The sequence below is a fragment of the Bubalus kerabau genome, chromosome 5 (genome assembly GCF_029407905.1).
Source record: "Bubalus kerabau isolate K-KA32 ecotype Philippines breed swamp buffalo chromosome 5, PCC_UOA_SB_1v2, whole genome shotgun sequence".
Classification (NCBI taxonomy): domain Eukaryota; kingdom Metazoa; phylum Chordata; class Mammalia; order Artiodactyla; family Bovidae; genus Bubalus; species Bubalus kerabau.
The window spans coordinates 66,071,789-66,083,422 of record NC_073628.1 but is presented as its reverse complement, the minus strand read 5'-3'; the positions used below and the strand labels follow the sequence as shown (position 1 = coordinate 66,083,422).

The following is an 11,634-nucleotide window of genomic DNA, read 5'->3' as shown; positions in this document are numbered from 1 at the left end:
CCCATGGACTGCAGCATGTCACGCTTCCCCGTCCTTTACTATCTCCCGGAGTTTTCTCAAATTCATGTCTATTGAGTCAGAGATGCTATCTAACCATCTCATCCTCTGCCATTCCTTTCCCCGTTTGCCTTCAATCTTTCCCAGCGTCAGGATCTTTTCTGATGTGTCAGCTCTTCGCATCAGGTGGCCAAAGTACTGGAGGTTCAGTTCAACATCAGTCCTTCCAACGAATATTCAGAGTTGACTGCCTTTAGGATTGTCTTCTTTGATCTCCTTGCAGTCCAAAAGGACTCTCAGAAAAGGCTTCTTCAGCACCACAATTTGAAAGCATTAGTTCTTTGGTGCTCAGCCTTCTTTATGGTCCAACTCTCACATCTGTACATGACTACCGGAAAAATTAATTTTCTAACTTTTCAGCTCTACAACTGATCTTGCCTTTTATTATATTTTGACAGCAACATTACTGAACCAACATTAGTGGGGCAGTTTTAAGGGATTTTAAAACTAAATGATCTACAATTTTTAGCCCTTTGTTACAGGCAATAGATTATTAATGCTATATCTTACTACATTAAATATCATTACTCTCAAGGTGTGGAGAAATGGTACCCCCTTCTATACTGTTGGTGGTAATATAAATTGGTGCAGCCACTATGGAGAACAGTTTGGAGGTTCCTTAAAAAAGGTAAAACTAGAACTACCACATGATCCAGCAATCCTACCCCTGGACATATATATGGAGAAAACTCCAATTTGACAAGATACATGCACCTCAATATTCATAGCGGCACTATTTACAATAGTAAAGACATGGAAGCAACCTGAATGAATGGATAAAGAAAACGTAGTATGCAATGGAATACTACTCAGCCAAAGAAATAATGAAATAATGTCATTTGCAGCAATATAGATGGAGCTAGACATGATCACACTAAGTGAAGTCAAAGACAAATAGTATGACATCACTTATATGTGGAATCTAAACTATGATACAAATGGACTTATTTACAAAACAGAAACAGGCTCACAGACATAGAGAACAAACACGGTTATCAAAGGGGAAAGAAGGAGGGATAAATTAAGAGTTGGGGATCAGCAGATACAAACTACTGTACATGAAACAAGATAAACAACAAGGGCTTACTGTATAGCCTAGGAAACTACATTCAATATCTTGTAATAAACTTTAATGTAATAGGAAAAAAAAGACTCTTACCCTTCAAAAAAAAAAAACAAAAACAAAAAACAACCACATAATTTACCCCCAGAGAAACTGTTTTTGCTTATTGCTATAAAACTGAATGTTTGTGTCTTCCTCAAATTCATAAGTTGAAATTCTAATTCCAGAGTGATAGTACTAAGAGTGAGACCTTTGTGGGGGTGACTAGGACCTTACTCAAAAAAGACCTCAGAGACCACTCTTCTCCCCACCAGATGAGGATGCAATGTGAAGACTCAGGTGTTTGAAGCAGCAAGCATGCTCTCACCAGACACTGAGTCTACCGGTGCCTTCATCTTGGACTTCCTAGCCTTCAGAATTATCAGGAGTAAATTTGTCTGTAGGACACCTGCTGCTGCTGCTGCTGCTGCTGCTGCTGCTGCGTCGCTTCAGTCGTGTCTGACTCTGTGCGACCCCATAGACGGCAGCCCACCAGGCTCCCCTGTCCCTGGGATTCTCCTAGTATACATCATTCTTTTGTGGCAGCCTTAATGGACCAAGTCGTTGTTTGTGTGGGAAGTAAAGTTCAGTATCTTCTGAGGAGACTCTAATTGACTCTCCTAATGTATCATACTTCCTTCCTTGGAGAAGGAAATGGCAGCCCACTCCAGTAGTCTCGCTTGGAAAATCCCATGGACGGCGGAGCCATGGTAGGCTGCTGTCCATGGGGTCGCAAAGAGTCGACACGACTGAGCCAAGAGAAGAATGTATCATAGGACTTCCCTGGTGGCTCAGACAGTAAATCGTCTGTTTACAATGCGGGAGACCCGGGTTCTATCCCTGGGTTGGTAAGATCCCCTGAAGAAGGAAATGGCAATCCACTCCAGGACTATTGCCTGGAAAATCCCATGGACAGAGGAGCCTGGTAGGCTACAGTCCATGGGGTCGCAAAGAGTCGTATCATAAAACCCTGACTTCCTCTGCGGTGAGATAGTCAAGAAGTACTGGATGTTCTGGATACAGTAGTACTGGATACAAGTATAAATAGAGTAGATAGTACTGGGGATAAACAAAAAGGTTCTTTTTAACGTGTTTGTGGTGAAGTTTAGGAAAATACTATTGTAACAGGAAAATCTACAGAATAGTCAAAATTTCTCAAATTCAGCTGCAAAATGGCTGAAGAGTGAATACAGAAAAGTGAACCACATTCTTCTACAGATCTCTCTGCAGTGCACATAACGAAAATTGCTTTCTTTCAAATCAGGTAAAAGAATTTGGTTATGTCAATCACAAAGTTGACTTTTCCCCTTTTCTGCTATAGTAAGAGACTTTTTTTTTAAATGGCCCATGGGATATGTTTAAGGTAGACATGCCATAGTAAACTGAATTTATATCAATAAATTGAGCTTGTGTTCTCAACTCTCCTATTAGCATCTCGGAAGACAGCTATTAAACTGTAGCCCCTTGAGGCTGGCCAGGAGAAGGGGACAAGATGGAAAAAGCCACCATCTAAGGAACTGAGAGGTGGAAGACCCAATATTTATGATTTTTTGATTTGCGTGATGCTTTCACCTTCCATGTTCTCCATTAACCAATTGATTATGTGAGAAGGTGTGTAACTTGACTGAGGTCAAAAAGCAGCTAACCACCACCAGTGCCCCGGCATTGATCTTTGGGCTTTTTCACTAGGCAAGTCCACTAAAAACACAAAATAAGAAATAACCCCCAAAGCAACACCTTCCCCCAAACACCTTTCCCTTCTATAGGGGTTTATCAAGAGGCCATTTGATAGGCGGGTACGACCTCGTCGGGACGGCAACCTTGGCTCGGCAAACCTCTCACCAGGCTGCAGCAGGGTTAAAGGAGAGACCACACTGCACTGGCCAGGGGCCAACACTGCGGGGCCGTCCGGGAGCACTCAGCGCGCTCTCTGCGGACTGACGTCCCAAACCCCCAGCGCAGGTGCGCGCGCACCTGTCGCCTGCCGCGTGCGCGCTGCGCGTGGGGGCGGGGTCGGGGGCGGGGAGGAGGATGAGGTACGTGTTCCCGCGCGTGCGCCGGTCAAAGCTATCCCGTACGTGCGCCGTACGTGGGCGCTGCGCCCCCGCGTCCTGTGAGTTGCGGGCCGGGAGTCGGCCCCGCGCGCCAACTGGGAGTCTGGGCGGGGCGTTTCCCGGGCGGGCGCGGCGCCCCCTGGCGGCGGGCGGCGGCGGCGCGCACGGTCAGGCGTTCTCCGCGGGCAGCCCGCGGCGGGGCCTTGCCTCCTAGCGCGGGGTCCTCGGCGGCCTGGGTGGCTCCTTCCCCCGCTGCTGTCGTAGGCGCGGACGGCTGCCAGTGCGGCTGCAGTTGGCTCGCGGCGGCGGCGGCGGCGGCGGCGGCGGCGGCCGAGGCAGAGGGGCGGGGGGTGGGGGGGTAGAGGCGACAGGCGAAGGGGGCGGCGGGCGCGGCGGCGGCGGCGGCCGGGCCCGGGGCCGGCGGCGGCGAGGGGGGCGAAGATGGCGGACGTGCTCAGCGTCCTGCGACAGTACAACATCCAGAAGAAGGAGATTGTAGTGAAAGGGGACGAAGTGATATTCGGCGAGTTCTCCTGGCCCAAGAACGTGAAGACCAACTATGTGGTTTGGGGGTGAGTCTGCTGCGGCAGGGGGCAGGGCTGGGCGCCCCCGGGTCCCTCTCTCCGAACCCTTCCCCCCCGCTCCCCTTGGGGGTGGAGGAAAACGGGTGCTCCGGGGAAAAGTTTTCCCGGGAGCAGAAGTTGCAGCTTGTCTGTGAGGAGGGCGCGGGAGGAGCGGCGTCCGGAGGGGTCTCTCCTCCGCGGCTCCGTGTGGAGGTCTCTGCCCCCGTGTGGAGGTCTCTGCCCCTGTGTGTGGAGAGCCGGCCGGGTGCATAGGTGCATATAAAGGAGCTCCCCGCCGCGTCCTCGGGCTGCTCTTTTTGTCCTTTAGTAGTTGTTTTTTAAATCTCTCTCGGAGGCTGTTCTGCGTTGGTCTCTGCCGGCCCTTGGCAGCTCCTGGTCGGTTCCGTCTTCTTTCGCGGTTCCCTCAAGCAGAGAGAGAAGGGAACCCACTCCATCAGGTTAGGACGGGAAAAAGATTTCGGCGACCTGGGACGAGTCGTCGGAATCTGTTGGAGTTGAAGGCAGGGGTCTTCCTCAGGGAGAAACTTCCTGCTGAAATGAAGTCAACTTTGCCATTCTAAATGGGGAACGGGTAGAGTGTGCGACTGGGGGAAATGTGTGTGAAGAGAGTGTTTCTGGCAATGTTGATCCCGGTGGGGGTTGCCCGAGTTTAAGTCCTTAAGGAAGACACCTGAAGGGAGGTCTGTGGGTAACCTACATGGGAAAAGTATCTGAAAAAAATAGATATATGCATATGTATTTCAAAAGAAAAAAAGGTCTGATCATCGTGAGGGGCTTTTTGAGTGAACCCTCTCTCAGTGGCGTTTCATTTGGATAGCTAGAACCCTAGACGAAAACTTCCATACTTGCTTTGCTTGATTGAATGGGAGCAGTGGACTTTAGGAAGAGTTGATAAAAAGCTAGGGGAAGTTTAGTTCCTTGGTTTTTATTTATTTTTTTGGCATCTTGGGCTGCTTATGGTTTAATTAGCTTTGTGCAGGTGGCTAAAATCATTCTGAGTTTTCTGTGTTTTTTTTTTTTTTCCTTTCAAAAGGAACTTGCACAGGCAGATTTACATTTTAAAAACAGCTTATGTGAAGAAAAGTCTATTTGATTTGAGGAGGAACAAGCTGGAAAAGGTTAGGAGTCCTCTGCCCCACACATTGTGTAGGAGCTCAGCGCTGATTGGATTTTTGACTGATTGGTTTTTCTGGAACAAATGGTTGAGTATTCACAGTGTAAGGCTGTTCAGTCCGAGAACTGGAAAATATTTTGAAAACCTGGGTCGGTGCCTCAAAGGAGGTTACCTCAGTCAGAGTGGAAGAGATGACACACAACTTGATAAGAATCGAATTCCAGTTCCTAAAGAGAGCAATCACTTCTAACTGGGAAAGTTTTCATAGAAGTGTGTTTGGCCTATGGACATGCTAGGTTTTTCTTGAATAAATGAATGAACAAATGTTAAGGAATGGATAGGAATTCTGAGGACGAAGTAGTGGGCTAGGTCTTTGCAGCTGAGGGAACTGCATGCTTAAAGACCTGAGAGCTGGAAAGGAAATGTTTTGATAGCTGAGTGAAGCCAGTAGTAAGAAAAGTGTGCTTAGAACAGTAGATTTCAAACTTTTGCAGCAGTGAATCACACCAGTACATGTATTTTCATTGAGTGTTATTCTCTGTATAGGGGAATGCACACATATGCATGACATTAATATTTACCCTTACTGAATGCAGTGCAGTTTTTTTTTTTAATACATCATGAAGAGATACAACTTGTTACTCATGTATTATTTACTTCACAGTACAGTGATTGATAAGTGATATGTGGTTTGAAGTATATTGATTTAGAGAAAAAGTGGAAATAGAGGCTAGAAAAATAAGTTTGAGACTGATTATATTGAGCCATATTCAGATGGATTTAAACAATACATTGATATTTCTAGATGGGGAGAATGTAATAGGACAGTGGGATTGGACAGTAACATTTGTTGAGCAAGTAGTATTACGTATTTGCATGAAAGGGCTTGCACTCCTGGACGACTGTTTTATCACAGGTAGAATTAGTTTTGGTTTTACATCACTGGTTTAATTTGAGAGAAGTCGTAAGAATCATAAGCATCTCTGAAGTTAATTGTAGTGTTAAAGAATGTTGGTAAGGGTGTTTTCTCAGCAGAATCTTACTTAGAAAACATGATAAGTTTCTTGCAAGTTTAGCCTAAGTGACTAGTGTGCTTCTTTTAATCAGTTTGTTTCTCTTATGGATCCTTCCTAACTGATTAGGTTTCTCTATTAACAAAGCCCAGAAGCTAATTTGGACCAAATTCTAAAAAGTCTGTAGTAATAAAGTTTGAATAGTACTTTCCTTACCTCTTGCTTTTTGTCATTGTTTGCATTTGTATTCCTTTTGCCCGAATGACATTTTCACTTATTAGATTTCATACTCTTAAGAATATTTTTCTTTGGATAGCACCGTGTGTGTGGATAATATTATATGATTAAGCCCAAGGAGTTGTATTAGAATTGTGAGTAACAATCTTGTCTTAATCATTTCAGGACTGGGAAGGAAGGCCAACCTAGAGAGTACTACACATTGGATTCGATCTTATTTCTACTTAATAATGTGCACCTATCGCATCCTGTCTATGTCCGACGTGCAGCTGTAAGTAGAATTCATATAGAGACTTGTTTTGAATTTGATAGTTGATCCTATTGGCGATAACTTCCCTCATGAGTTTCAGATCAAAAGAATGAAAGGTTTATCTGTAAGAAAGTCTCCTGGAGGGTCAAAGTTAGATCAATTTAATTTATGTGGATTTTTTTAAATTTGTGATTTTCTTTTTTAAATTTGTGAGTTGTGGGTAATGTTTATAGTAGTAGGAGTTTCAGAGCTGTTTTTTAGGGATGTTTTAAAAATTGTGTAAGCCTGTGGGAAGACCCAGATATTCAGAACTCTAGTTTCAGTTCAGTTCAGTTGCTCAGTCGTGTCCGACTCTGCGATCCCATGGATTGCAGCACGCCAGGCTTCCCTGTCCATCACCAACTCCTGGAGCCTACTCAAACTCATGTCCATTGTATCGGTGATACCATCCAACCATCATCCCCTTCTCTTCTCACCTTCAATCTTGCCCAGCATCAGGGTCTTTTCCAATGAGTCAGTTCTTCACATCAGGTGACCAAAGTATTGGAGTTTTAACTTCAGCATCAGTCCTTCCAGTGAATATTCAGGACTGATCTCCTTTAGGGTGGACTGGTTGGATTTCCTTATAGTCCAAGGGACTCTCAAGAGTCTTCTCCAGCGCCACAGTGCAAAAGCATCAGTTCTTCGGCGCTCAGCTTTCTTTTTAGTCCAACTCTCACATCCATACATAACTACTGGAAAAACCATAGCTTTGAGTAGATGGACCTTTGTTGGCAAAGTAATGTCTCTGCTTTTTAATATGCTGTCTAGGTTCTTCCAAGGAGCAAGCGTCTTTTTATTTCATGGCTGCAGTCACCATCTGCAGTGATTTTGGAGCTCTAGTTTAATCTCAAAGAAAAAAGGATTTTTTGGCATCAAAAAGAGTCAGGTTTAGTAGACAGCTCCCCCCCTCCTTTTTTTTCAGGGATTCTAGTTCCCTGACCTGGGATCAGACCCATACCCCCCTGTAGTGGAAGTGTAGAGTCCCTACCACTGGACTGCTGGGAAGTTCCAGTAGACAGCTTTTTAAAATGAATTTTTTAATCAACAAACTTTTTTCATTGTTTATAAATTTATTTGTTTTCAGATGATTGAAAGGTGCCTGCTTTCTGCCTCAGAGTGCTTGAACACAGCTTCTTTGAACAAGAAATATGTGTTTAGTGTGTATTGAAAAATGCACTATGTGGGGTGAAACTATTTGTGACTTGGGAAATTGTGGTATAAAATAGCATCTTGCTCTATAAAGCTCTGTTAACTCAGATCTTTACAAATGAAATCAGGCACTGATTAGAATGTTTTGTTGAATAGGTCCATTCATTTTGAGGTAATAAAGATAGTCCAGACTCTTATGTTTAGGTTTACATTATGTCTCTGGGGAATGACTGTAGCACATAACTGATGCCATAATTGTTACTGTGGTCCTTAGGACCTTTGGTCCCATAAGGTTTAACTATCATTTCTCTTGAATATTTGCTAGATTGAAAGGGTAGAATTTGGAAAGTCTAGGGTTCTATAAAATTTTTAACTCCTTTGTTGCTCTTTCTTTTGAGCAGACCTTTTGAAACAACTTTTTCTGACTCATAGCCCCTGTTTTCTGTTGGTGATAACGTAATACATAATCCATTAGTGACTAAATGGTCAAGTGTATTATCAAACTTAGATACAGTAATTTAAAGAAAATTAATTCAAATCTTTTAACTTAATGGTAGTCCATGTAGACTAATTTTTAAAAACAAGCCCCAAAAAACCTCTGCGCTCTTACTTGTTTATACTCATAAGCAGAAATTAAAATTTAACCTAACTTAAAAAACAAATTAATTTCAAGTGATTAAATATTGTTTATCTCGTGTCATCAAGGTGTATGTGCAGAATATTTGGTGCAGTAAAATATGGTCAGTATTTAGTATAAGGTAATTAGCCAAAATATTAAGGGTGCTCATTCATTGTTGCCTAAATAAAGTAACAGAGAGTTTATAACTGTATAATCCTGTAACCAGCTTTTCCCTGTACTCTGCTATTGCTTGCTTACATTATGAAAACTGTGGAGAAAACTGTGGTAATGACAGAATTCATTGGATTTATCACCAAGGACGACTTGGTGCCTAAAGTATACAGTTTTATTTGTTTTGCTCACCTCTTTACAAATTGCTAATATAAGAGAACAAAGGAAAACTACTCATTTATCACAACAGACACATTTTCCAAATTTAATTTTTTACTCTTTTTCTCCTGCTTACAAATTTATACACACTCAACAGTAGAGAAAAGAGATACATAATGTAGAAAGTAAACAGCTGTCATTAACATTTTACTGTATAGTCTCCTAAATTTTTTCCCATTCCTAAACAACACATACCTGTTTTTTAGTCATTTTCTTTTTTTCTTTATTGAAGTATAGTCAGCATTCAGTAGTAGTTTCAGGTGTACAGCACAGTGACTCTGCATTTATATACATTGTGGCTTGATCACCACAGTAAGTCTAAGTAGTAACCGACTGTCATCATACAACATCTTTACAGTATTATTGATGATAGTCCTCATGCTATACATTACATTCCCATGACTGACTTCATAATTGGATTGATTGGTTTTTGATGTTGAGTTGTGTGAGTTATTCTATTTTGGAGGCTAATCCCTTATTGAATATATTGTTTGCAAATATCTTTTCCCATTCAGTAGGTTGCCTTTTCATTTTGTTGATGGTTTCCTTCATGGTGCAAAAGCTTTTTAGTTTGATGTAGTCCATTTGTTTATTTTTTTATTTTGTTGCCCTTGCCTGAGAAGGCAGATCCAGAAAAATACTGCTAAGATTCATATCAAAGAACACACTGCCTATTTTTTCTCCTGGAGTTTTATTGTTGTATTTAATCCATTTTGAGTTTATTTTTGTATATGTTATAAGAAAGTGGCCCAGTTTGATTCGTTCCTGTAATAGTCCAGTTTTCCAAGCACCATTTCTTGAAAAGCCTGTCTTTTCCCCAGTATATATTGTTGGGACATGTACTTATTGTTAATTATAAAAATTTAGTTTAAGTGCTAATTTAGTTTATTTGCAAGAGTTCAGGTACCATATTTTGAGGAGGTGTGGTTAGGGTGTTAGAAACAAAAGTACTTTGGAAACCTTAAATAAAATGAGCAGTCTATGGGACTAAATCCAAAACATCATGAGTAGAATTAATAAATACTTAGAATAATCCAAGGGAAAAAATAAGAATATAGTTGGTATTTTGAAGAGGGTTAGGATTATTGTTACATTTCTAATGGTTATCTTTTGTATATGTTACTGGAACTGAGAATAAAGTTACCAAAAATTAATATGCTTAAAAATTTTCAAGATTTTATTATTTGTTCATTCTGGTTATTTTCTGGAAATATGATTCTAATATATGTTGCCAAGGTAAGTTGGAATAAAATTCAGATGTTAAAAGTTGTTTAACTTTACTAAAGCATCTTATAATTGTTATTGATTTGATATCTATTTTAAAATTTTGGCTTTAGACCGAAAATATTCCAGTGGTTAGAAGACCTGACCGAAAAGATCTACTTGGATATCTCAATGGTGAAGCATGTGAGTAATTTTTAAGTTGGTCTCACTCTTAAACAGGAGTTGGTTTCCACTCCCTGTAAAATAAGAATCAGTGGGAAGAGATTATGAATTCTCATTATAAACTTCCCCTACCTGCAACTCTGTCCACGTGCTGCTTTCTCTTTCCTGTTACCGTGTATGCACTTCACTCCTAGGACCAGCTAGCCCTTCCCTGCATGTGAAATCCATCGCCTTTTGCACTCTCAGAGACTTTTCCTTTGTAAATGGTTGCTTCTCTCTTGCATCATCAGTTCTCTTCTGAATCATTCCATTTAGGATGTACACAGTAATATCTCTCATTAACAACTTTTTTTAAACTCCCTCCTTCCTATTTGCTGGGCTTCCCAGGTGACGCTAGTGGTAAAGAACCTGCCTGCCAATTCAGGAGACATAAGATGCAGGTTCTATCTCTGGCTAGGAAAGATCCCTTGAGGAGGAAATGGAAACCCACTCCAGTATTCTTGCCTGGAGAATCCCATGGACAGAGGAGCCTGGCAATACAGTCCATGTGGTCGCAAAAAGTGGGACACAACTGAACAGACTTAGAACACATACACTTCCTGTTCTCTACTGCTCCATTTTTCTTCTCCTTTTTATTACAAAATTCTTTGCGAGAGTTGTGTGGTATCACTGCTTCCTCTTTACCTCTGATTCTCTCTTGAGTCTAGTCTAACTTTCTTCCTCACTGTCTCACTCACATCACTCTTATAAGGTCAGTGCTGATGCATGATTGGCAGATCCTTTGGTCTCTGCTTTTCACAGCTAACCTGACCTCAGTAGCATTTGATACTGTTGACTGCTTACTCCCCTTTGGAAAGCTTTTCTTGACTTGACATCTGGGGCAACAGACTCTTGAGGTTCTCTTTCTACTCATTGTCCATCTCACTTTTTTCCTTGATTCCTTATCTCCAACATTGACATTTTACTGAGCTTCACATTTATAAATTCACTGTCAGCATCTTCTCTTGGGTATTGAACAGGTGTCTGAAATGTAACATATCCTAAATAGAGTGCCGATTCCCTCTTTCCCTTCTCACCACAGACAATGAAAGAGCAGGTCTGGTCTCCCAGTGTTTCCGTCTTAGCAAATGGTCCCCCATTCATGTAGTGGCTTAGGCTGCAAACCCTGGAGAAATCTTTGATTCCTATTCTCTCACAGCTCACATCCTTTCCACCAGCAAGTCCTTTCTTTATCTTTGAAAGTATGACAGCTTCTTAGCATCGTATAACCACCCTGATCCACCTTCTTCCTTAGACCATTGCACAGCCCTCTTGAAGGTCCTTGCTGTTCATTTCCTACCGTGTAGTCTCTGCTCACCAGTTAGAGGGACCTGTTTTTGAAGAGCATCTGAACTTGATTGTGTCACTCACCTGCTCAAGGCCATCCTGTACCTTCCCATCACACTTGGAATACAGCTCATCCTCCTTCCCTGACCTGCACAGTCATGCTCTGCTCATCTCTGTGACCTCATCGGCTCTCAGTCTCCCTGGTTCTTGTAGCTTTTCTGACTTTAGATCCTATGCACTTGCTATTCCCTCTGTGTTAATTTTTGTTTCACATTGTCACATGGCTCACTACTCACCACTTGATTCAGAGC

The 11,634-nt window shown here is 42.1% G+C and overlaps 1 protein-coding gene across 2 annotated transcripts in view; it reads left to right on the top strand.

The window, feature by feature from the left end:
- Positions 1-3,624: 3,624 nt before the first annotated feature.
- The window catches only part of CDC73 (cell division cycle 73), an 89,155-nt gene continuing 81,145 nt past the window's right edge, over positions 3,625-11,634 (top strand). Inside the window, exons 1-3 of one of the 2 annotated variants that reach the window (XM_055581830.1) lie at positions 3,625-3,785; positions 6,327-6,432; positions 9,949-10,018. In XM_055581830.1, the coding sequence (XP_055437805.1) occupies positions 3,655-3,785; positions 6,327-6,432; positions 9,949-10,018 (307 nt within the window). In that variant the 5' untranslated portion in view covers positions 3,625-3,654. The remainder of the gene's footprint in view (positions 3,786-6,326; positions 6,433-9,948; positions 10,019-11,634) is intronic. The other variant, XM_055581829.1, reaches the window with a different exon arrangement.